The following is a 27,200-nucleotide window of genomic DNA, read 5'->3' on the forward strand; positions in this document are numbered from 1 at the left end:
CTAGCGACCGCCGGGGGCTTTGACTTTGACATTGGGAGAGGAATGGAGAGCAGGGGAGAGACAAGACTTTGCCTTCCATCACAGTGAGGAGGAGATTCACTGTGATGGATGTTTGTGTAAATTGTGTTGGTGTGTGTCTTGGTTCTTTTCTTGTTGTATGACTGCAGAAACCAAATTTAGTTTGAACTTCATGTGAGGTTCAAATGACAAATAAATGGTATTGTATTGTATATTTTATTGTATTGTACTTGTCCAAGCATCTTTTAAATTACATAATTGTTCTTGCTTTTACCACTTCCTCTGCCAGCTCTTTCCCGGGGGCAGAGGTGGATTCATGGGAGGTGGTCTTGGTGGGGAAGATGTTCCTCAAACTGCGAAGCATCTTGGACGACACAGCTCACCCCCTCCATGACGCACTGGTCAACCTGAGGAGCACCTTCAACGATAGACTAGTTCCACCAAGATGCAGCACACAACGCCACAGGAGATCCTTCTTCACTGTGGCTATCAAACTGTACAACCCTTCCCCCTTCTGTTTTGGAGTAGACTGAGATTGAGTGACTCTCCTCCCCCTTGGCAGATCAATTTCCCTCCTGGGATAAATAAAGTCCTATCATATCGTATTGTATCGTATATACCACTCTCTGTGTGAAAACGTTGTCCTTCGGATCCTTTTTAGATCTTTTGCCTCTCACCTTAATCCTGTGCCCTCTAATTTTAGACGCCCCTACTCTGGGTAAAAGGCGGGGGGCACCGTGTTATCTGTGCCCCTAAGAATATTATAAACTTCCATAAGGTCATCCTTCAGTCTCCTACGTTGCAGGGTCGATCGTCCCGACGGCGGGAGAAAAGGCCAAAGTGGGTAAAAGGTATTTGTCTTCCATCACTGTGGGGAATATGAGGTCACCGAAAAACAAGATGGGCGTGCTGCCTGCGTTGGTGGGGACTCAGAGGGAGTGCCGTGAGTGCAGTGATCTCGGTGTTTGCGGGGACATCGCGCCCGGAGTCTAGTGCGAGTGTAGACGGCTTTCTGACTGTTCGGGCAGACAGGGACTGCAGAGAGAGTGACAGCAGTCGGTACAACTCTGGTCACTTCACGGTGAAGGAGTGTGTGTGTGGCCCGGACATTAAACTGATGGCTGTGAGTCTCCGCTTATGCTGTGTGCCCAAGAGATTCTCACACGCCACTGCGGTGGCTGTTTATGTTTACATTTCTATGGAGTTTTGGATCTTGTTGATTTTTTGGTATGACTGTATGGTGAATCAAACGTCACCGTACCTCCATATACGTGACAATAAAGAACAATTGAACCATTGAAAAAAAGACCCAGTCTGTTCAACCTTTCCAGCTAACTCAAACCTTCCAGACCCAGTAATAGCTTTGTAAATCTTTTTTGCACTGTTCTCAGCTTATTGACATCCATCCTACAGCAGGGCGACTACAGTACTCTGAATGTGATATCCTGTACAGTTGCAAGATAATGTCCCAACTCTTGTGCTTAATTCACCTGACCTCGAGTGCTGCAGTGTGGAATTTGCATGCTCTCCCTGTGATTGATCTGGGTGCTCCGGTTTCCTCCCACATCCCAAACAAGTGCGGGTTAATTAGCCCTCTGTACGTTGCCTCTAGTGTGTAGGGAGTGGATGAGAAAGCAGGATAACATCGAACTAGTGCGAACGGGTGATCGATGGCCGGCGTGAACTCGGTGAGTGGAAGGGCCTGTATCCATGCTGTATCTCTGAAGCTAAACTAAACCTCTTGTCTCGTGGCTGCAAAATGTGGTTGTAGAATGAGATATTCATTTTCAGAAAATGAACCTTTTTGTATCCAAGATCAAAAGAACAGCCTTTAGATTAAATTAGATACAGTATCACAGATTACATTTCAATGGATGTAAAGAACATTTTATTCATTTTTATCCGGAGCAGTCAGAAAGCACCAACCATCGTTTTAGGCACTAGAGCAGGTTTCTGATCAGAACATTATTTACATCTGATGTGGCAACATCCAGAGACTGCAAGAGTGGTCGCCCTCTGGCCAGTTCTGGAGACCTTCAAGTATTGCAGTAAGTGTAGAAAGAATGAACTGCAGATGCTGGTTTACACAAAAGGACATAAAGCGCTGGAGTAATTGCGTGGTACCGTTGCTGCCGTATAGCACCAGAGACCCGGGTTCGATCCTGACTGCGGATGCTGTCTGTGTGTACAGATTTTTCCCGGGTGCTCCGGTTTCCTCTCACAGGCCAAAGTTGTACAGGTTTGTAGGTTAATTTACTTTGGTAAAGATTGTAAACTGTGTGTAGGATAGTGCTAGTGTGTGGGCCTATTTATGTGCTGTATCTCTAAACTAAACTAAACACAGCGGATCAGGCAGCATCTCTGGACAACATGGATAGGTAATGAAAATTCAGTCTGAAGTGGGGTCCTGACCCGATACGTCACTTATCCATGTTCTCTAGAGATGCTGCCTGACACACTGATTTATTACGGTAATTGCGCTGGGCAAGGCATCTCTCTGTTTTCTGTATCAGTTACAAGGCTGAGAAGGAGGCCAAAGATTCTGTGAACAAAGGAGAGAGTGCTGGAGGCAGCCAGCAGGTCAAGCAGCGTCTGTGGATTGAAAGTAGTTTAGTTTAGCTTAGAGATGCAACATGGAAACAGACCCTTCGTCCCACCTAGTCCACGCTGACCATCGATCACCTGTTCACGAGTTCAAAGTCCTACACGCTATGTAGGGACAATTTACAGAAGCCAATTAACCTACAAACCTGCATGTGTTTGAGATGTGGGAGGAAACCGGAGCAACCGGAGAAAACCCACACGGTCACTGGGAGAACGTGCAAACTCTACCGCTGCGCCACTGTGCCGCCACTATTTTGAATGTTCTTAGGCTTGTAAGATCTTGCAAAAGATCGCTTAAGAATGTTTTCGTCTTAATGTTTAAATGTTTTATATTTCATTCTTAATGGTTTACTGTATGTCGGGTTGTTACTTGCGAGCGGAGCACCAAGCCAAATTCCTTGTATGTGTACATACTTGGCCAATAAACTTATTCATTCATCATGAGAGCATGCAAACTAGACACAGACAAGCAACCTGAGGTCACGCTTGAGCCTGGGTCTCGACCGCTGTGCCACTGGACTGCCCGCTGTGGGCGTTTCTGGTTCAGATGGCGGTGTCAGTTGGAGGGTGTGAGCTGCGCTGCGCTGCGGGATATGTAGATACGTGAAGAACGTTGCCTTCTCTGATCATTCTGCTCCTCTCGGAAAGCACCACAAATGTCCGTGGTCATTTCTGGGACCTAGTACAGGGCGACCTTGGTGCATGGAAGCGGAGCGGGTGGCTGCGGGAGGCAGCAGTCGATGAGGTTGCAGAAGCCACTGGTTGTGGAGTTGGGGCAGGAAGACGAGGTAGCTGCTACAGGCCGGGTGAGCGAGCGCCAGCCTGCAGCAGTGGCAAGGAGCGGTGGAGGCTGCAAAATCAACCTTGTGTTGGGCCAGGCTGATCGCCACATAGTCAGTCCAGCGCCACGACACCCGGTCTTAAAGTGAGAACATAAGAAAAGCATATCTAATACACACCACGATTGTAAGTTGTAATAACGTGCTCGAACGTGGTGATGCAAATAGGTCGACTGGGCTTATATTCACTGGAATTTAGAAGGATAGAAACATAGAAACGTAGAAACATAGAAATTAGGTGCAGGAGTAGGCCATTCGGCCCTTCGAGCCTGCACCGCCATTCAATATGATCATGGCTGATCATCCAACTCAGTATCCCGTACCTGCCTTCTCTCCATACCCCCTGATCCCCTTAGCCACAAGGGCCACATCTAACTCCCTCTTAAATATAGCCAATGAACTGGCCTCAACTACCCTCTGTGGCAGAGAGTTCCAGAGATTCACCACTCTCGGCGTGAAAAAAAGTTCTTCTCATCTCGGTTTTAAAGGATTTCCCCTTTATCCTTAAGCTGTGACCCCTTGTCCTGGACTTCCCCAACATCGGGAACAATCTTCCTGCATCTAGCCTGTCCAACCCCTTAAGAATTTTGTAAGTTTCTATAAGATCCCCTCTCAATCTTCTAAATTCTAGAGAGTATAAACCAAGTCTATCCAGTCTTTCTTCATAAGACAGTCCTGACATCCCAGGAATCAGTCTGGTGAACCGTCTCTGCACTCCCTCTATGGCAATAATGTCCTTCCTCAGATTTGGAGACCAAAACTGTACGCAATACTCCAGGTGTGGTCTCACCAAGACCCTGTACAGCTGCAGTAGAACCTCTCTGCTCCTATACTCAAATCCTTTTGCAATGAAAGCTAACATACCATTCGCTTTCTTTACTGCCTGCTGCACCTGCATGCCTACCTTCAATGACTGGTGTACCATGACACCCAGGTCTCACTGCATCTCCCCCTTTCCCATTCGGCCACCATTTAGATAATAGTCTGCTTTCCTGTTTTTGCCACCAAAATGGATAACCTCACATTTATCCACATTATACTGCATCTGCCAAACATTTGCCCACTCACCCAGCCTATCCAAGTCACCCTGCAGTCTCCTAGCATCCTCCTCACAGCTAACACTGGCCCCCAGCTTAGTGTCATCCGCAAACTTGGAGATATTGCCTTCAATTCCCTCATCCAGATCATTAATATATATTGTAAATAGCTGGGGTCCCAGTACTGAGCCTTGGGGTACCCCACTAGTCACTGCCTGCCATTGTGAAAACGACCCGTTTACTCCTACTCTTTGCTTCCTGTTTGCCAGCCAGTTCTCTATCCACATCAATACTGAACCCCCAATGCCTTGTGCTTTATGTTTGTATACCAATCTCTTATGTGGGACCTTGTCGAAAGCCTTCTGGAAGTCCAGATACACCACATCCACTGGTTCTCCCCTATCCACGCTACTAGTTACATCCTCGAAAAATTCTATAAGATTCGTCAGACATGATTTACCTTTCGTAAATCCATGCTGACTTTGGCCAATGATTTCACCACTTTCCAAATGTGCTGCTATCCCATCTTTAATAACTGACTCTAGCAGTTTCCCCACTACCGATGTTAGACTAACTGGTCTGTAATTCCCCATTTTCTCTCTCCCTCCCTTCTTAAAAAGTGGGGTTACGTTTGCTACCCGCCAATCTTCAGGAACTACTCCAGAATCTAAAGAGTTTTGAAAGATTATTATTAATGCATCCACTATTTCTGGAGCTACTTCCTTAAGTACTCTGGGATGCAGCCTATCTGGCCCTGGGGATTTATCGGCCTTTAATCCATTCAATTTCCCAAACACCACTTCCCGGCTAACCTGGATTTCACTCAATTCCTCCAACTCCTTTGACCCGCGGTCCCCTGCTATTTCCGGCAAATTATTTATGTCTTCCTTAGTGAAGACGGAACCAAAGTAGTTATTCAATTGGTCCGCCATATCCTTGTTCCCCATGATCAACTCACCTGTTTCTGACTGCAAGGGACCTACATTTGTTTTAACTAATCTCTTTCTTTTCACATATCTATAAAAACTTTTGCAGTCAGTTTTTATGTTCCCTGCCAGTTTTCTTTCATAATCTATATTTCCTTTCCTAATTAAGCCCTCTCCTCTGCTGGTCTTTGAATTTCTCCCAGTCCTCCGGTATGCTGCTTTTTCTGGCTAATTTGTACGCATCATCCTTCGCTTTGATACTATCCCTGATTTCCCTTGTTATCCATGGATGTACTACCTTCCCTGATTTATTCTTTTGCCAAACTGGGATGAACAATTTTTGTAGTTCATCCATGCAGTCTTTAAATGTCTTCCATTGCATATCCACCGTCAACCCTTTTAGAATTAATTGCCAGTCAATCTTGGCCAATTCACGTCTCATACCCTCAAAGTTACCTTTCTTTAAGTTCAGAACCATTGTTTCTGAATTAACAATGTCACTCTCCATCCTAATGAAGAACTCAACCATATTATGGTCACTCTTGCCCAAGGGGGCACATACAACAAGATTGCTAACTAACCCTTCCTCATTACTCAATACCCAGTCTAAAATAGCCTGCTCTCTCGTTGGTTCCTCTACATGTTGATTTAGATAACTATCCCGCATACATTCCAAGAAATGATGAGAGGGTATCTTATAGAAACATAAAATTCTTAAGGAATTGGACAGGCTAGATGCAGGAAAAATGTTCTTGGGTGCTGGGGGAGTCAGCACCCAAGAACACCACTGGATCTGGACTCCCCCAGTTCTTCTGGGCTGGGGGAGTCCAGATCCAGGGGTCACAGTTTAAGAATAAGGGGTAGGCCATTTAGGACTGAGATGAGGAAAAACATTTTGAACATCACTTGATGTTTTCAAGAGAGAGTTAGATTTGGCTCTGAGGGCTAACGGAATCAAGGGATATGGGGAGAAAGTGTGAACGGAGTACGGATTTTGGATGATCAGCCATGATCACATTGAATGGCTCAAAGGGCTGAATGGCCTACTCCTGCACCTATTTTCTGTTTCTATGTTTCTATGATTCTTTGTGTGCTGTCACAGAAGTGGATCTAATGCTGTCCACTGCCAATGTTGCACTCTTGGACTTGTACATGATTCTACTCATGGGATGATTAGACTGGTTAGCACGCATAACATGCGGCAACACAAGCCGATAAACAAAGCGTGTGGTATGCGTGCCTTCTTTGGTTGGGGCATTGAGTATAAGAATCGGGAAGTCATGTGGCAGCTTTAATGGACTTTGGTTAGGCTGCATTTGGAGTACCGTGTACTTTTGGTTGCCCCATTACAGGAAGGATATGAAGGTGTTGGATAGGGTGCCAAGAAAGTTTACCAGAACGCCACCTGGATTAGATGCAATTAGCATGAGGTTTCACAAGCTTGAATTGTTTTCTCCAGTGTGATATGAGGCTGAAGGGAGACCAGATAGAAGTACAGAGGGTAAAATAATGAACGGAATAAATAAGGTCGACAGTCAAAACTTTTTTCTCAAGGTGGAAATGCCAACAATTAGAGGGCATAGTTTTAAGGTGAGAGGGGCAAAGCTTAGAGGAGATTTGCTGGGCACGTTATCCACACAGTGAGTGGTAGATGCCTGTAATTCACTGCCAGGTATGGTGGTGGAGACACATACATTTGTGACATTTTGAAGGCTTTCACATAAGCAAATGGATAAGCGTGGAATGCAGGGACATGGATCACGTGCAGGCAAAGATGACTTTAACCTGGGATTGTGTTTGGGCCAGACATTGTGGGCTGAAGGACCTGTTCTTGCCGCTGTACTTTTCTATGTAAGTGAAGCTTCCCACTGGATCTTGATGCAAGTGACAATAATAAACTAAACTTGTAATTAAACTTCATCATGTAAATTCATCAGTGATAGGAGCAGAATGAGGCCATTCAGCCCATCAAGTCTACTCTATCATTCACTCGTGGCTATCTATCTTTCTCTCTCATAACCTGCCTTCCCTCCAAACCCCTAACACCTGTACTAATCTAATGTATTTAAATAGTTTTAACAAATTTTAAGATGTATTACGTACCATGAAAGGTACATTTTCTTTCTTTTGTTTCTTAATTTTGCTGAATGGAAATGTAATTTGTCTCCTACGGCAGATGTGCTGTAGAAAGCTTTTTATCGTGATGCATCCCAGCATGGTTTGGGAACAGCTCCATCCAAGACCACAAGAAATTGCAGAGAATTGTGGACGCAGTCCAGACCATCACACAAACCAACATTCCTTCCATTGACTCAATTTATACCCCACGCTGCCTCGGCAAGGCTAGCAGCATAATCAAGGACGAGTCGCACCTTGGCCACTCCCTTTTCCCCCCTCTCCCATCAGGTAAAAATATATGTGCAAAAAAGCACACCTCCAGTTTCAAAGACAGTTTCTTCACAGCTGTAATCAGGCAAATGAACCAACCTACCATCAACTACAGAGCCGTCCTGAACTGTTATCTACCTCATCGGGGAACCTCGGACTATCTTTGAGGTGACTTTACTGGCTTTATCGTGCACTATGTCAGGTTCTTCCCATTATCATGTATCTGTACACTGTGGGTGGCTCAATTGTAGTTTAGTTTAGTTTAGTTTAGTTTAGAGATACAGTGCAGACATAGGCCCTTTGGCCCACCGGGTCCGCGCCGATCAGCGATTCCCGCATATTAACACTATCCTACACACACTAGGAACAATTTTTTTTACATTTACCAAGCCAATTAACCTATGACATGTACGTCTTTGGAGTGTGGGAGGAAACCGAAGATCTTGGAGAAAACCCACGCAGATCACTGGAAGAACGTACAAACTTCATATAGACAGCACCCATAGTCGGGATCGAACCCGTGTCTCCGCCGCTGCATTCGCTGTAAGGCAGCAACTCTACCGCTGCGCCACCGTGGTCATCCCTGCAATCATGTAATCATGTATTGTCTTTCCGCTGATTGGTTAGCACGCAACAAAAGCTTTTGACTGTTCCTCGGTACATGTGACAATAAACTAAACCTCAAACTCAAAGTAAACATTTTGATTATTTGAGATTGCCAGCGGGCTATTCACGCCGGGGCTAAACTTGAGTTGAATGATCTTCCTGCTGCGGGCACGAGGCAGGCCAAATGTCCAGCCATCATATCAGTGTGAATATTTGAGCACAAAGATACAGATGCTAGAAAAACGAGACAAAAATAGAAAATGCTGGATACAGCACCCAGCAATCAGGCGGCATCAGTGGAGCAGAGTTGACATTTTTATCAGAACAGAAAAGATGTAAGAAAGGGGAAGGGTTTCCGTTGTAGAGAGGAGAAGCTGGAGAAAAGAAGGAATGATAAAGATATACAATATTTCTGAGAAAGGAAAAATGAAATACTAGAGAGGAGTGCTGAACTACTATCCACCTCATAGGTGACCCTCGGACTATCTTTGATCGGTCTTTATGGCTTTACCTTGCACTAAACATTATCATGTATACACTCGATTATAATCACGTATTGTCTTTCCACTGACTAGATAGCGTGCAACAAATGCTTTTCATTGCACCTCGGTACACGTGACAATAAACTAAACCGAACTGAAAAGCTTCACGGTGAGAGGGGCAAATTTTGAAGAAGATGTGCTGGGCGGGTTTTTTTACACAAGGTGGTGAATGCTTCACAAGCCTGTGTTAAAAAAACTCAGTGAGCCAAGCAGCATCTCAATGGACAGGCAATGCTTTATGTCACGGCCTTCTTCAGAATTATTGCAATTGAAGGGAGAAAGCTGGAAATGAAAGGTGGGGGTGCAAAACAAATCCTGGCAAGTGATGGATGGATGCAAAGTGGAATAGTGAAAGGCCTGGATAGAGTGGATGTGGAGAGGATTTTTCCACCAATAGCAGAGGCTAGGACCTGAGACCACAGCCTCAGAATAAAAGGACGTACCTTTAGAAAGGAGATGAGGAGGAATTTATTTAGTCAGAAGATGGTGAATCTGTGCAATCTTTGCCACAGATGCTGTGGAGGCCGTCAATGGATATTTTTTAAATCGGAGATTGGTAGGTTCTTGATTGGTAAAGGTGTTCAAGGTTATGGGGAGAAGGCAGGAGAATGGAGTTGAGAGGGAAAGATAGATCAGCCATGATTGAATGGCAGAGTAGACTTGATGAGCTGAAAGGCCTAATTCTACTCCTATGAATTTATGAAGCCAGGCTTTATGAAGCAGCAGGTATATTCCCACTCCTAAAACAATGAACTGCCAAAAAGCAAAGCAGCTCCACACTTGTATTTAAATGGGCCTCAATTATCATTCAGCTCCTGCTGATGTCATCAGGCATTCGGACTGGAAATGCTGCCCGATGTCACCATTCAGTGCTTAAAACAAATATCAATGTACGTGTCTCTTTCCCGTGTGTTTTACATAATGGTGTGTGAAGGGAACGCTTGCAACAAATCAAGATGAAAATGGTGACATTTTCAGAAATCAAGATGAAAATGGTGACATTTATAGAAATCAAGTTGAAAATGGTGACATTTATTACTGATTATTTTTTTTCAAAAAGTCAGGTTGCTGCAATTCCTGACAAATTACCTGGCAGATGCACTGCACAACACCGCTCTGAATATTCAGACTAATTGGAAGATATTCCAGCTGGAATCAGTGTCTTCAAGAAATACGGGGAAAGAGTAAGTTTGTGGAGAATATGTAAAGATTATGCTGCACTGTGTTGCATCACCATCTTTTCACAACATAAGTGGAGTGCATCAACTGTGTGCTTGGTGAAAAGTATATTTAGTGTTAGTTTTAATGCCTGACAGCTCATATCTAAAAGAAAAATCATAATTTTTTGTACAAATTATTTTCAAAATCAAATGCTATTCTATGATTAGATGAGTATTGGCATAGGGGTGGTGCAGGGTGGAGTTGCTGCCTTACATCGCCAGAGACCCGGATTTGATTCTGACTACGGGCACTGTCTGTACAGAGTTTGTACATTCTCCCCGTGACCTGCGTAGGTTTGCTCCGGGAAGCTCCGGTTTCCTCCCACATTCTAAAGGTGTACAGGTTAGAAGGCTAATTGGCTTGGTATAATTGTAAATTGTCCCTAGTGTGTGTAGGTTAGGGCTAGTGTGCTGGGACCACTGGTCAGCGTGGACTTGGTGGGTCAAAGGGCCTGTTTTCGCGCTGTATCTCTAAACTAAACTGAATTCAACTACTGACGTCCATTAGGGAAAGATCAAACCATACTTGACATCAAACCTTACTTTACATCCTCCCCTTCCCCCATTCGTAACAAGGACAGAGTCCCCCTTGTCCTCACCTTCCATCCCTTCAGTCGTCGTATACACCATATAATCTTCCAACATTTTTGCCACCTCCAACGGGATCCCACTACTAGCCACATCTTCCCATCTCCACCCCTTTCTGCTTTCCGCAGAGACAGTTCCATCCGCAACTCCCTGGTCAACTCATCCCTTCCAACCCAAACAACCCCCTCCCCAGGTACTTTCCCCAGCAACCACAAGAGATTAAACACTTGTCCCTATACCTCCCCCCTCGACTCATCAACATAGAAACATAGAAATTAGGTGCAGGAGTAGGCCATTCGTCCCTTCGAGCCTGCGCCGCCATTCAATATGATCATGGCTGATCATCCAACTCAGTATCCTGTACCTGCCTTCTCTCCATACCCCCTGATCCCTTTAGGCACAAGGGCCACATCTAACTCCCTCTTAAATATAGCCAATGAACTGGCCTCGACTACATTCTGTGGCAGAGAATTCCAGAGATTCACCACTCTCTGTGTAAAAAATGTTTTTCTCATCTCGGTACTAAAAGATTTCCCTTTATCCTTAAACTGTGACCCCTTGTTCTGGACATCTCATGCTTCACTTGGGCAGCTTACAGCCCTCTCTCTCCCCCACCTAGGTCGCATTAGCTTCTTATTTTCACCCGACAAAAAGATAACCATGGCCTGTTTCTTTTATCATCATTACTTTTTTGCATCATCATTCATTCATTATCTCTCTACATCTATCTATCTATCTTCTATCTAATATATAAAAGTCTGTGGCTGCCGCCTGCCGTCCGTCCGGCTGCCTTTCTGCCTTTTGATTCATTCCAACGTGTGATGTCACAATGCCCAATACTCGCAGATATCCATTCGGAATGGATCCATTTACATGGACGGCTGCCGGCCGCCTTTCTTCATTTGATTCCCTGCAACTCCGAAACCAGACGCAGAATCACCGACATCTTTTCCATTTCGGTAGAGATTTCACTTTTCTATCCGCTCCTCATTACATTTCGTCGTGTTTAAGTACACGTTTTTAATCAAATCCTTCCCCCCCCCCCCCAATATTTCAAAAATAAACTGGCTTCTCACCCATAGAAGCAGCCCCAGCCCCAGCCCCTGGTGAACGTTCCATCGTGTGATGTCACAATGCCTGATGCTCACATATGTCCAATCGGAATGGATTCATTTACATATGCCTTTGCAGGAGCCCCAGCCCATGGTGAACGTTCAATTGTGTGATGTCACAATGCCCAATGCTCAAAGACATTGTTGCCATAGAGGGAGTACAGAGACGGTTCACCAGACTGATTCCTGGGATGTCAGGACTGTCTTATGAAGAAAGACTGGATAGACTTGACTTATACTCTCTAGAATTTAGAAGATTGAGGGGGGTATCTTATAGAAACTTACAAAATTCTTAAGGGGTTGGACAGGCTAGATGCAGGAAGATTGTTCCAGATGCAGCCCTGCCAACATGTGTTAGTTTTTTCAACTTTTTTTTTGTGTGTTTAAATGTATGTTTTTAATGTTTCTTTGTGTGTCTTGTGTGGGGGGTTGTGTGGGGGGGGTAAGGGGGAAACCGCTTTGGTCGCCTCCTCCACGTAGAGGCGACTTTTTCCATGTCGCCTCCCCCGTACCTAACCGAGGATCGGTGCGGCCTTTCCCGGAGACGCGCCCGGGGCTTCAGCCGCGGGCGCAGCGTGGACTCTCGTCGCCGAGCGGGCGAGCCCTCGCCGGGGCTCACCGGATGGGAGTGCTCCGTTCACTGACCCGTGGTAGCCTGAAGCCGGGGTCTGCAGAGCTCCAGCCGGCATTGGCGTCCTGGGCCTGGATCCCTCATTGGGGACCCGGGAGGGGAAGAGCTCAAACCACCGGCCCGCGGCCAACTTTTACCACGGGCGCTGCGTGGACTTGCCATCAGGAGCGGAGTCCCTCGCCGGGGACCCCTGGAGGGGAGCTCTGACCGCCGGCCCTGCGGTGCTTTTGGCTGCAACGCGGTGGGAACTTTAAATCTTCGACCGCCGGCCTGCGGCCTACATCAACCTGAAGCCGCAGTCTCCGGTGGGGAGGCACCGTTTCAGGACCTACCTGGACTCTACTCATCTGGACAGCCGCAGCGGCACCTGCGGAGGGTTGAGGTCCCGGCCACGGGGGAAATGGAGGAGGACTGGCCAAATTTTGTGCCTTCCACCACAGTGATGAATGCCGTGGTGGATGTTTATGTTAAATTCTTATTGTGTATTGTGTGTTCTTTTTCATTGCTGGCAAATTCATTTCACTTGCACTTTATGTGCAAGTGACAAATAAAACTGATTGATTGATTGATTGAAAGCCCACGTGGACACGGGGAGAACTTACAAACTCCGTACGGACAGCAACCGTAGTCAAGATCGAACCGCTATAAGGCAGTAACTCTACTACTACCTGTAGCACCGTGTCGGGTGTTATGGGCAATTAAAAACTGGCTCAACCTGCAAAGCCCACATCCCTTGAATGAATAATGAAAAAACAATTCTGTGATCTTTACGCAGGTCTATATTAGAAAGGAGGGAAGATTGGAGAAGAGGTAGGAGAAGAGGTTGGAGAAGAGGTTAGCGTTTTGTCGTAGAAGGAAAATGAGCAACAGGCATTGCTTCAAGTCAAGAGTGTTTTATTGTTATATGTACCGACAACAGAACAATGAAATGTTTACTTGCAGCAGTGTAGCAGGTCAGTAAACACAATACACATAGATAATATATAATAAACAAAACAATCAATAAACTAATTTGTGTAAGTGCAAATCCTCAGTGTGGCGACTAATGACAGTCCATAGATCTACATATAATTTCCCAGGTGCTTCGAAAAAATAATGCATCCGGCAATTTATCTCCAGGAAATTATTCACCTGTTTCACTTGGTAGAAGTATAGATATACGTTTTTTCATACAAGAAGCAGATGACAGTAAATAATGCTGACAGGTAACTGGAAGCATATGGGGAAAATGGTAGATAGTGGCAGAGGTTTGTACTTAATTGTAGACACATCACAGTGTAAAAGTACATCACCGCTCCTGAAATCACAGCGGCTGCTGTTATCTCATATGCTGAATGAGCTAATATCAAATCCCTCTCTCTGCTATTTAACAGCATTCCCCTAATTGTTTTAAATTGATAAAGATCTCCTGTGAAATAATGAGAGAAATCCACTTCCTTCACATTGGGGGGTGGTTTTGAGCTTTGCAGCTAATATAAAAAGAGCATTTATTATACTTCTCTCCCACTTTATATATTTTATTGAGTATTAGTACTCAACATCACAGAGTAATTTCACAATGATAAACAATGGATCGTGACACCATAACCAGTGATAGCGCACAACTTAATAAGCTTGTGAAATAGAATACAATGTTCAGTTAATAATGGAAAAATAACTTTAGTTTAGAGATACAGTGTAGAAACAGGCCCTTCGGCCCGCCGTGTCTGCATCGACCAGTGATCCCCGCACATTAACACTGCCCTAGGGACATTTTACATTCATACCTGTACGTCTTTGGATTGTGGAAGGAAACCGAAGATCTCGGAGAAAACCCACGTGGTCACAGGGGGAACATACAAACTCTGTGCAGTCAGCACCCGTAGTCAGGATCGAACCCGCGTCTATGGCGCTGGAAGTACTGTAAGACAGCAACTCTACCAGTGCACCACCGTGCCATCCACAACTTAATGCATGGCATTTTCTGACTTGTTATGATTGTAATAGTCAAACAAAGTCCCACTGCAGGTAGACACAGCAGTTTGGAGACTTGTTCATTTCCTTCACTCCTTCTACACCCCCTCCCCCCTCCCCTTACAAGGCAATGTTCATTTTGAAGAAATATTTTCTCAGTTCCCAGCTAGTTGATGAAATGTTGAGTTCAGTTTATTGTCACGTGTGCCGAGATACAGTGAAATGCTTTTGCTGTGTGCTAACCAGTCAGCGGAAAGACAATACTTGATTAATTGAGTCATCCGCAATGTACAGATACATGATGAAGGAAATAACGTGAATAATGTTTAGTGCAAGATAAAGCCAGTAGAGTCTGATGAGGGTCTCCAATAAGGTAGATGGTATTTCAGGACTTCTCTCTAGTTATATGTAGGGTGGTTCAGTTGCCTGATAACAGCTGTGTAGAAGCTGTCCCTTGAATCTGGAGGTGTGCGTTTTCACACTTCTATACCTTTTGCCTGATGGGAGAAGGGAGAAGAGGAATTGGTTGGGGTGCGACTAATTCTTGATTATGCTGCTGGCCTTGCCGAGGCAGCATCAGCACGAAATGTTCAACAGAGTAAAGGATTTAGTTTAGTTTAGTTTGGTTTATTATTGTCATGTGTACCGAGGTACAGTGAAAAGCTTCAGTATGTGTGCAAAGAAAAGACTGTACACGAATACAATCAAGTGGCCGCAGAGCACAGATAAAGGATAACATATCATTTAATGCAGGATATAACATTGAAATCCGATGAATCTCCAAGACTGCAAACACTCGGTGAGGTACACACGAAGATCACAGTAACAATCAAACATGATCACTTTACCTATTGTGGTCCATCAATGGAAACATGATTTCATAAGTAATTCATATTTTCTAGCATGAGGCTGTGAAATTAAACAGAACATCCAGGCAAGTTAATACCATGAAACCTCATCTTTCTGACTGGATATCGGAATCTTCTGTTACTGCGGAACAAGTACAGGAATTCAAAGCAGACCACTTAGTACCTGAAAGAGAAAGGCTGTCAGTATTTCCAACATTAGGTTTATGTTTCTTCTGTTGAAGTAACCCTGGCCACTCTCTCTTCTCCCCTCTCCCATCAGGCAAAGGGTGAAAACGCACACCTCCAGTTTCAGGGACAGTTTCTTCCCAGCTGTTATCAGGCAACGGAATCATCCTACCACAACCAGAGAGCAGTGCTGAACTACTATCTACCTCATTGGTGTCTCTGAGACTATCCTTAATCGGACTTTGCTGGCTTTACCTTGCACTGAATATTATTCCCTTATCATGTACATTTATCATGTACACTGTAAATTGTTCGATCATAATCATGTATTGTCTTTCCGTTGACTGATTAGCACGCAGGAAAAGCTTTTCACTGTACCTTGGTACACATGGCAATAAATTTAACTGAAACCTGTTTTGGGCTGTGTTTGGATTTGCATAGTTATGTACAGCTTTACGAATGAAGCATACCTCCAACGGATGTAATTAAATGACTGCACTATCTGTCTTTTTGTTTAATCCACTTTGAACATAAATAGCTCAACTGTTTACAGTATTAGTAAAAGCAAATGTTGAGTAGCAATATAATATATAACACAAAGGTGGAAGTAATGGGGCTGCGGGTTTAAATCCATAAAATCAAATAAATCTCTAGTTAAGATCAGTACATTTTCAGTGGATATTACCAATATCAGAATTCTCCAACAATCTTATTTTTACTCAAGACTGAAAGCACCTGATGGATATTTTTTTTTTAAAGTTTTAGTTTAAGGGACACAGTGTGGAAACAGACCCTTCAGCCCACTGAGTCCACGCCGACCATCCATCACCACATACACTAGCACTATCCAACACACTAGAGACAGTATATAGGTCTCTGGTGCTGTAAGGCAGCAACTCTACCTCTGCACCACTGTGCCGTCTATAGATTGGACAAGACTGGTCCAACTAAAAGGTCAGGTCAAAAATAGCACTCAACGTACATGTCTAGTCAAATAAACATTATTTACATATTGGAGAACAAACCAGCTTATTTGTACTCTGTCAGGACTGATGTAAATCCTGATCAGCTTTATCAAAATGTTTGGAGATATTTTGCAAACTCTTAAGTGGTAGTTACATTTTTTAAACCCCATTTACCTGTTGGCTCCATGCACGATTATGACTTTTGAAAGACATTTGGACAGATATATGGGGAGGTAGGGTGTAGAGGACAATGCGCCAAGTGCAGGCAAATGAGACTAACCCAGTATGGCAACTTGGTCAGCATGGACAAAGTGGGTTGAATGGCCTGTTACCATGCTGTAAAGCTCTCAGGTTCCAAAATTAACCAAATAACAAAATGTTAATTCGAGTCTTGTGCAAACACATTCAGAATTGTAGTTGCTCAAACTGCTATGTCTCAAGGTTACACCTAAAAGATGACATTTCACTCTGTTGGAATCAAAGATCATATGATCTTAGGTTAGAATGGTCTCTATGGAATTAAACTACATTTATACAGATGGGGGTTGGGTTTCAGCCTGTTTGTGCTCATTTTAGTAGAATGGGTTCATCATTCATTACAAATGATCAGGGAGTTTAAAACATAAAGGAATTATATCCCAAACCACTTATGCCTTTGTTTCCCATGATCTTCTACTCTAGTTCAAGACTTAATTTACTCAAGCGAAGTCGCAGCCTCAAATCATGCCATGTTCGCTGATTGTGAGATTGTGAGATAATTGTGAGATTCCACATATCTATTCTGATAGAGAGATTCTTGATTAGTTCTGGTGTCAGAGGTTATGGGGAGAAGGTAGGAGAATTGGGTTAGGAGGGAGAGATAGATCAGCCATGATTGAATAGCGGGGTAAACTTGATGGGCCGAATGGCCTAATTCTATTCCTGTCACTTATGATATACTATACCTTTCAAATTGCATTAATGTTCTTGTGCACAGTGGTACTAATAGGAACATTTTTTCTTTAAAGTTTTCTTATTAAAATGCATTTAATTTATTAGCAATGCACCTAGTATAAGACTTTTTAAACTAATGTTGTTTAATTTTTAAAAAGGACTGTTCACAATGACTGGACTCGCTGACTTTCAATGCTTATTTTTCATCATGAACTTATTTTCGATTGCAGTTAAAATATTATTCAGTTACCATTCGTAAATACCTTGAAGAATATGTTTTAATAGAATGAGAAACAAGTGCACCTGACCAATTGCAGTGATTATTGTAACCTTTTACATTTGTAGTAGCACAAATACATTTTAAACCAAACCTTGTAGCCTAGCCTGATTTCATATGTGCCAAATAACCTATCCACATAGTTGATTTGACATTGGTTATTTGCTCATTAAGAAAGCCAGGCTTGGTCTTAATCATTGGTGCACTGGACCTTTTGAGTGGGGCGATTTGAAAACATACAGCAATTAAGTAAATGAACTAAACTTCAGTTCTCAGATAAGATAAAATTGGATAACAAGCTTCTTTGCTGCACACAAAGTAATACCACATTTAAAGCCCAAGACCTATCCTAATGAGGGTCTACTTCTGTTGGTTTAAATGTACCCAACATAAGTTTTTCTCTCCTGGTTTTTCTACTTTGCTCCTTAGTTACTCTTCTTTCAGCTGTTTTAGGTATTTATGGTTAAAAACGCTCGCAAGTCTAACTTTTAATTTCATCACCGGACTGGACTTTTGAAAATGTCCAGAAACCTACCGACTCGTTTAGTTTAGTTTAGAGATACAGTGTGGAAACAGGCCCTTCTGCCCACCGAGTCCGTGCCGACCAGCGATCCTCGCACACAAGCCTACACGCACTAGGCACAATTTACGCTTATACCAAGTATACAAGCCCAAGCCAATTAACCTATAACCCTATACATCTTTGGTGTGGGAGAAAACCGAAGATCTCGGAGAAAACCCACAGTCACGGGGAGAACGTACAAACTCTGTACAGACAGCACCCATAGTTGGGATCGAACCCGGGTCTCTGGCGCTGCCAGCATTGTAAGGCAGCAACTCTACCGCTGCACCGCTGTGCCGCCCTTCACAGTTTCAGTGGACTTTATACACTTTTTACTAATCGGGGATCATGCTTAGGTATGGTAATACTTTACTGAATTGTATGCAAAAAAAAATCATTTCACTGTACCTCTGTACATGTGATGGTAAAGAACTGTTGAACCATTCTTGATGTGAACAGGTTGATTACCCTAACTAGGTTTTCATGGGCAGTCCTTTGTCACATCCTACTGCCTGCCCCCCTCTCCCCAACCGACTCTCAGCATGAAACGCCAATATTATCTGAACCCGCAGCCCCGTTTGATTATCAATTATGCCTGATCATCAATAATTCTGCAGCATGGACACCACCGCCCTTTCCCCAGTGCTGCACAGGTAGGGTTGCTAACTGCCCCGTATTAGCCGGGACATCCCGTTGTTTGGGCTAAATTGGTTTGCCTCATACGGAACTGCCCTTGTCCCGTATTTGATTGCTACTACTCGGGTCGAGGGTTGGAGTGCCGTGTCCGGCCCCGCCTCACCCATCCTGACATGGTGCAGCCCATGGAGTGCAGCAGCAGCTCCTCACCCGTGGCCCCGTCGGTCGTCCGACCTTCAGACCTTCACTTACCACCGACATCATGGCCGATCATCGGTTCATCGAGTTGGATGGGGTGCTGGACTTTGCGTGCAGCAGAGCACAAAGCCCAGCCGGCAGGCCAGCTGAGGATTGTTGTCCGGCGCCTGGGCCCAAACACATCAGCTAGCCCACCAGCTGGGCTTTGTGTGCAGTCCAGCACCCAGGCCAACTCATCATTCACCCAGCCACGGCCGAGCCGGTCAACGAATTTCCCCAGACTTGGTTGATGTCCTGTCACTTTCCATGCATCAGTTGCACGCCTGGTACGTTGAAAAGATGACAATTCAAAGTTCAAAGTACGGTTTCTACTGAATGTGTATCGCTTTTGCACCATCGTAAAGTCATAATATCATCAGTCGAAGCATTGTAAGTCGAGGAGCATCTGTAATCTGTAATCACCAGAGGGCACGCTTACAGATCCTAGCTCAGATACAACAGTGTGCGTGCATGTTGCATGTGCTGTTGATGCCACGCATGAGTGATTCACCCGTCATCCAATCACAGACCCCCTTATGCGCATAAATTGTACGCTATATTTTGCCAATTCCTGACGAAACAAAAAATTTCAGTAACATCTGGTGTTATTCGGTCGGTTTGGCATTAGCCATATTTGGTAAATATGGATAAACCTGCAAAACAGAAAATGCTGTGCAGCTACAAGCAATGGGAAGCAAAAAAGGACGTGGGTTAACCCGCCAGCGGTGACTTGATGTAGGCCTTCTGTACTTTATGCCGTTGGGAATTTGTCCCTTATTTTGACCATTTGCCCTATATTTGGGAGTGAGAACGTGGGCAAGCCTATGTGCATGCTTATTCTTTCCCCAGGATCAACTTCCACATCAGACTATCAAGTCCAATGAATTTATAAAATCCAATAGACATATTTTGTTCTGTTAAGTTCTGTTAGTCTATCATTTCTGTTATATCAGATTTACATTGGGTTACGTCTCTAAGAAAAGAAATTAAAAACTCGAATCATTAATTTAAAGTACTTCTTCTTTGGCCCTAATGCTCAATATCTGTGCAAACTTCGAGCAGACTGGGATGAGCAGAGAATTGAAGAGTAGATGGGTTTTGCTAGCATGCCCCATAAACCATGGCTGCATATAATGTACCAACAGAGCAGCATGTCCCTGGGGAAGTGCATCAGCCGGAACATCTCCACTTCTGACCACTGCCATGCACCATTCTACCCACCTCCATAGGTGAAGCCAATCCTTTACTTTAGAGATACAGCACAGAAACAGGCCCTTTAGCCCACTGAGTCCATGCTGACCAACAATCACCCCATACACTAACACTAACCTACACACTAGGGAGAATTCACAATTGTTTACCAAAGCCAATTAACCTGTACGCCTTTGAGAGTGGGAGGAAACCGGAGCACCCGGAGAAAACCCACATAGTCACAGGGAGAACATACAAACTCCATACAGACAGCAACTCTACCATTGCGCCACTGTGCATCCTAATTCCTTTAGCTACTTCACTCCAGTGGTTAAAACATTATTTCCTAAAGCCCATTGCTTCTAATTATGAAAGTCTTCTTGAAACCTGCCTTTTGTTTTTGTTTGTTCTATTGCATAGAATATTTTATCATTGCTTTCAAACAGTTTCTGTTAAAGACTCCTATATAAATTCTTGTCACCGTTAATCAGCAGCTTGTGTGCGTTTGGTCTTGGGTCTTGTCATTGTTGCACTCTCCCTTGGCTTTGGTTTAGGTAACTTTACCACAAGACAGTAACATCTGCCCGTGACAGACTCAGTGAACGCTGCGGGGCTGGCTGAGTCTGTAAGAAATACGGATGAAGACTGATGCAGCTACACAACATCCCACTTGCACGACAGGGGAGTCAAAGGAAATCAGATCACACACAGAATGACTGTTTCAATGATGAATGACTTATCTTCTAATTAGTCAGAACTACTTCTTGTTCACTAAACTGTTCGCTGTTCACTGAAAGAGTGGACGTGGAGAGGATGTTTCCACTATTGGGAGAGTCTAGGACCAGAGGACATAACCTCGGATTTAAAGGATGTTCTTTTAGGAAGGAGACAAGGAGAAATGTATTCAGTAAGAGGGTGGCGAATCTGTGAAATTCTTTGCCACTGACTGCTGTGGAGGCCACGTCAATGGATATTTTTAAAGCGGAGATTGTAAGGTTCTTGATTAGTACGGGTGTCAGGGGTTATGGGGGGGAAAAAAGCAGGAGAATGAGGTTAAGAGGGAGAGATAGATCATGATTGAATGGTGGAGTAGACTTGATGGGCCGAATGGCCTAATTCTACTATTCCTTATGACGACCACAAATTTTTAAATGAGAATGAATAGCTTCCAATTACCGTGGGGAAGATGCATTTGACGTTGGTTTGCAGCAAGTAGAGGTATCAACTAATACCCGGCAGGAACTCTATCTCTCACACATATACAGAGATACACACACACACACACACACACACACACACACACACACACACACACACACACACACACACACACGCACACACACACACACACACACACACACACACACGCACACACACACACACACACACACACACACGTAGACATACACACATACACACGCACGCACACACATACTCACACACGTACGCACACACACACACACACGTATAATGAATATTAGTGATTAAATACATAGTAAATTAAGACCAGAAACGAGCTACAATATTATTTATTTTCTTAATAAAAGTTAACAAAGCCATTGTAAAGCAGACAACATGCAGCTTACACTCATCAGGGCTCTAGGAATGGGACTTTCTTTTTATTCCAACTTCTAATACACTGCTTTTTTTTTTGTTGCATGCAATGATTCCGTTGCTGACAAGATATTTATTAATGGCTACATCAGTGGCATTATTAGGACCAAATACATAAATGCACTTCCCCCCAACCCTGCCGTCCCCATCACGGCCTTGTTAGTGTCGTGAGGATCTAGAAGCCCGATGGGTACCAGTCATGGACGTGACATGGTAAAACGCTGTATTCAGCACATTTCTTGCCATCACTGCGCAAACCTATATATATGTAGATCAGGATAAAATGCACTCCAGATGGCCTTAACCTAGATTTCTGCCTCTTGCTTTACTTCTTTCTTTGATCAATGAAACATCACACCAGCTCATCTTCTCCCGCAGAAAAATAATTCACAAGTGAAGGAATTTATTTTTTTTAAATGACAATTTAAAAAAAAAACAACGAACAGAAATTAGAACATGTTTAAAAATAACAGCTTATAAAAAGACCGAGCTACCTGTTTTTTAAATTTACATATGACCAGGCAAATAGGTGAAATTCAGGATATAACCCGCATTTAAGCAACGCATGTCAGTATCGTTTCATAAGTAAACTCATCTTATATAAATAAATATATACATTTCAAACGAATGGATTCTGAATACAAGTCATCAGCTGAACTGCGATAATTTATGCTGCCCACTCTGCTGTAGGAATTCAAATGATTAACACCAGTAGAAAATAGCTATTTCAAGTGGAATTTGGTTGGATTAAATAGGGAAAATGCCCATTAGGAAGACAGTGGCTGTTTCCTTATAGTTGTAGCTTTAGGTCATATTATGAAACAAATATCAGTGACAGCTCAGAGCTTATAAGGGCTTCTGCCACATCATTATAGAGGATGTTATTAGTGACTATTTTCTATTCAGCTCGTTAGATCTGTCCTCTGCCCTATATATTCCGTCACCAAGATTGCAAATTTAGTATGTGTGATTTTACTCACCGTCTGCAGATTTCTCTGAAGCATCAGGTGATACAAATTCTACAACCTGGTGTGTTATTACAGCAAAAGTGTTCAAAGAACTGCCTGCTGCTTGGGACTGAGGAGGGACAGCTAGTCTGCAGCAACTTACAAAGCTTCATTCTTTGCCAAGACAAGCAATGCGTCATCCAGTTATCTGACACATCGCTGGCAACATTTTCAAACAAGTGATATGAGATTACAAATCTGAACATCATGAACATCAGCTTGGCGCTATTTCCCATTCCCATCTGGTTTTTAGCAAGTCATTCCATCAAACCTTCCCCACTGTAAGTTGTGCAAAATGTCAGCTCTCTGGTTATAGTCATAGAGTCATAGGTTGAGCTTTAAAATTGTAGAGGAAGAGGAACTTTAAACTTGTTCCACAACAGATATTTACAGTCGCAACGTTTCACAAAATTTAGACAGATACATGGATGGGGCAGTGTCAGAGGGATATGGGCCAAACGCAGGCAGATGGGACTAGTGTAGGTGGAACATGTTGGCACCCGGTGTGGGCAAGTTGGGCCGCAGGGTTTCTTTCCATGCTGTAGGACTCGAGGGCATGCAAGAGGTGGGAATGCTTCCACTCCTGTGACATGCATCTGCACAGAACTAAATGAATCAAGGCTCAGATGAAACAAGCTGCATATGGAAGCAGTCAATTGTTTACATTGCTAAGTTTCCCCGCTGTTGTGATGTGGCAAGGCTCATTGATGGTGAGGAAATGAATAAATGTTATGAGCTGGATTTATTCACTGGCTAACGAGTTTCTAGTATTACCCCAGTGCACCCCTTCCCCAGAGCATACATGCATTATTACTAAGCAGTGCTAAAGCATTCAGATTCTAACGTTTTACTGTAGGGCTGAGGATCTAATTTACTACTTTTGATAAATAATGCAGGCTTGTCCGTGCAAATATTTGTTATTTACATACCCTCTGCACCATTCCTTACCACAGCGTCTCTGTGTTGTGTGCTTGCTGTCTATAAAAAGTATTTTCCCACTAATTGCTAAAAGTTGTATTTTTCCCAAACTCTCTAATTTCAAGCAACCCTTGCATTTCCTCTTTCTTTTGAAGAGACGGCTTTGAAGCGAAGCACCTTTCAATATCCCTCGTTTCCCTCTCCCCTGACTAGTTTGAAGCAGGGTCTGGACCCGAAACGTCACCCATTCCTTCTCTCCAGAGATGCTGCCTGATCCGCTGAGTTACTCCAGCATTTTGTGTCTATCTTCAAGCTAACAATAATTTGTGAAGACAGGAGGGACACTGGAACAAGAGGAGGACCTCTATTGCTATCTCTGTATCAACGCGCGGGGCTGTTTTTACCATTATTTTGCTGCTTTTCACCCGCGTGCCCCTTTGAAATAGACTGTTGTCAAGCTGGATTTCGCAGTTCTCACATAATGTGACAGTGCGAGAGAGGCCTGCGGGCAACATCAATTAAACCGAACTCCGTGTGGGGAGGGCGTTCTATTGAATAAAACTTGGGGGATGGGACGAGGGGAGTCCTTGATCTTTGTGCATCCAGCTGTTTTCCAACAGCGCCGTTCCACTGGAGCAGACTGAGTGAAGACCACCTTTCATTGCAATAATCCCCCTTTTTATTCGGCTAGAGTGCCCAATAAAACCGACTCAGCGGTATAAATATCGATGTCTATAACTTCAAGTAACCCTTGCATCCCCCTCTGTCTCCGTCCCTCCCACCCTCGGCTTCTTGCCCATTTCACCGTTTGTATTCCTTCGTCATCACCTCGTCGCCAGCCAACAATGGACCATGTGTGTAGGAAGGAACTAGCATGCTAGTTTACACCGACTCTGGAGAGAAGGAATGGGGGACGTTTCGGGTCGAAACGTCTGAAGAAGGGTCTCGACCCGAAGCGTCACCCATCCCTTCTCTCCAGAGATGCCGCCCGTCCAGCTCAGTTACTCCAGCGTGCTTGTGTCTACCAACAATGGACCATTGTGGACTCCACCTTTCCCGAGTTAGCAATACAGTCGCAGCTTTGTTCTGAACCTTCCCATGTCTCTAGTTTCCCCCCCTCCCTGACTCTCAGTCTGAAGAAGGATCTCGACATCAAACGTCCCCTATTCCTTCTCTCCAGAGATGCTGCCTGGCCCGCTGAATTACTCCAGCACTTTGTGTCTATCTTAGGTATAAAGCAGCATCTGAAATCCCTTCTTACACCAAACAAAACTGAGGATTGTTAGTGATTTCGCAAAGTTAGTGGGAGGCAGGTACATTTTTTTTAAATGGACGACGTTAGACGGCGCCTATTTCGGTCTATTGACTGGGGGGCAGATTTAAGCGGCTGGAAATTCTGATAAGCACCGAAGCAGCCGGTTGTTTTGTGATGGGGCCATCGCTTGGACGATAAAACTTCCGAATTTGGGAAGTTTAAAAATAATGTTTGCTGCCCCACCGTTTCTTATTGCTCCAGGCAACTCAGTTCTGCCTTATTATTCCATAAAACGGTGAAGCGGTCACTGCAGCAATTAATCATTCCCCTCCCCGACAAGGATACATTGCAAATCCAAATCCTCTTTGTAAGTTTCAAGAAGCAGTCTACTCTGAGCGGAAGGTTTGAAGACTAGCATCATCTTCCAACAGCCTCCCTGATTTTCTTTTTGGCACAGTTACACCGCAGGTCCTAAAAGAGAGAGCTGAGGATCACATAAACACACGAAACATACACACACACATGCACAGCAGCGCGTGGACCAGGTCCCACCGTGAGTGTCAAACCTTTAGTCACTGTCCAAGTTCCATGGAGCGACAGTAACTTTAAAGCCATCTGTAATGAATAGATGTCATCATGCATTGGGATTACAAATAATGAATCATTTCTTTAAAAAAAATCCATCCATGTCGTATTCAGTCTCAAATAAAGTCTTTTTTCCCCCGGTATTGTACATTACAAGTCCGAACTAGAACTAAGGTTTGTCAATCTGGGATCTGAGTTAATCTCGTACCGGTAATGGTAGCCTTCCATGTGGTCTCGGCATGCATCCCTGAAGTTGTTAAGCCACTTTTTGATGCCTTTTCGGTTCAGGTACAAGACAAACATGAAGATCACCCCGATCAGGGCTAGAACCAGCCCAAGAAAGACGTACGAAGTTTGCAACGCGCTCTCCATGTCCCCTTGGAAGGAACACTGCAAATCGGAGTAGCGAGCTTGGAGGACGGGTTTATTTCCTAGGCTCTCGGGCGACGAGCAGAGCAAGCTGTCTTTCTCCACCACCTTGTCGGTGCTTTGAAGCCAAGCCCGGAAATCCTTGAGGCCGCAGTCGCAGACGAAGGGGTTATCCCGCAGGTCCACTCTAAGCTGGGGCTGACTGCTCAACTCAGCCATCGTGCCGTTGCCCAGTGTCTTCAGGGCGTTGAACCTCAGGTCGAGCAGCTGAAGGTTCAGGTCTTGGAAAGTGTCTCTGAAGGAGACAAAGGAGTTGTTCCTCAGTTGCAGTTGCCTCAGGCTGGTCAAGCGAGAGAAGGCTCGGGCCGGCATGTAGAAGAGGTCGTTGTCGGACATCTCTAGGTGGACCAGGTTAGCGAGGGAACCGTTCTGGAGCAGATCGGAAACTTGTTCCGCCACCGAGCCGTTGAGGAGCGCCCGGCTCAGATTGAGCTCCTGTAAACTGTGGGGACTTGCTACCCCTCCTCCTGCGCCACCGAAAGCCTCAGGGTGCAGCGTGGAGATGCGGTTATTGCTGAGATCCAGCTGCCGGAGGCTGGGCATGGAAGCGAACGCCAGCGCCTCGATGCTTTCGATCTTGTTGTCGCTGAGGTTGAGGTTGAGCAGGTGTTCGAGGCGCTGGCCGAACGCCCCGGCGCCGAGGGTGGAGATGCTGTTGCCCGTGATGAAGAGCCTTTCCACACCGGCCGGGATGTCGCTGGGGATGGAGCTCAGCTGCCTGTTCACGCACTTCACTCTGGTCGGCGGCTCGGAGCACTCGCAGAACCGGGGGCAAGGGCTGGAGGCGGCGGCAGCGGCCGAGCCGTGGAGTTGCAGCCACAGCAGAAACAGCGGTAGGAGCAGCGAGAGAGTCAGGGGCGGGATGGGCCGAGACGGGACACAGACCCTCGCCCCGTCCGGGCGGCACAAACTTTGCACCAGGCTGCACCCAGGCATGCTATCGCCGGCTTTCCCCACCGCCCACCCACCAACCAACCAAGCCTTCAACCTCTTTATAACGCGCGCACACTGGCGGCGTGAAGTGGGAGGTGGCGGGGAGGCATTGGCCAGAGGGTGGGGAAGTTTAGGGTTTTTTTTGGGGGGGGGGGGGGGT

At 44.7% G+C, this 27,200-nt stretch overlaps 1 protein-coding gene across 4 annotated transcripts; it reads right to left on the minus strand.

Moving 5' to 3' along the window:
• tpbgb (trophoblast glycoprotein b) lies at window positions 1-27,189 on the minus strand. 4 transcript variants are annotated; one of them, XM_055636073.1, is made up of 3 exons: window positions 25,887-27,189; window positions 15,313-15,373; window positions 1-3,541 (listed from the first exon to the last, which is right to left on the minus strand). In XM_055636073.1, the coding sequence occupies exons 1-2, from the start codon at window positions 27,041-27,043 to the stop codon at window positions 15,343-15,345; spliced, it is 1,188 nt and encodes a 395-aa protein (XP_055492048.1). In that variant the 5' UTR covers window positions 27,044-27,189; the 3' UTR covers window positions 1-3,541; window positions 15,313-15,342. The 4 variants fall into 4 exon arrangements, with proteins under 4 accessions (XP_055492048.1, XP_055492047.1, XP_055492045.1 ...); XM_055636070.1 differs by lacking the exons at window positions 1-3,541; window positions 15,313-15,373 and adding exons at window positions 21,813-22,279; window positions 25,439-25,564; XM_055636071.1 differs by lacking the exons at window positions 1-3,541; window positions 15,313-15,373 and adding exons at window positions 21,813-22,282; window positions 25,439-25,564.
• Window positions 27,190-27,200: the final 11 nt, after the last annotated feature.

This window comes from Leucoraja erinacea, chromosome 5 (genome assembly GCF_028641065.1).
Source record: "Leucoraja erinacea ecotype New England chromosome 5, Leri_hhj_1, whole genome shotgun sequence".
In the NCBI taxonomy this organism is placed as follows: Eukaryota; Metazoa; Chordata; class Chondrichthyes; order Rajiformes; family Rajidae; genus Leucoraja; species Leucoraja erinaceus.

Coding starts and splice junctions, on each gene's coding strand:
- tpbgb (XM_055636070.1), bottom strand. CDS start 27,043: ATGCCTGGGTGCAGCCTGGTGCAAAGTTTGTGCCGCCCGGACGGGGCG. Junction 25,565..25,886: donor ATGGAAGGCTACCATTACCG/GTACGAGATTAA, acceptor TCTCTCTTTTAG/GACCTGCGGTGTAACTGTGC.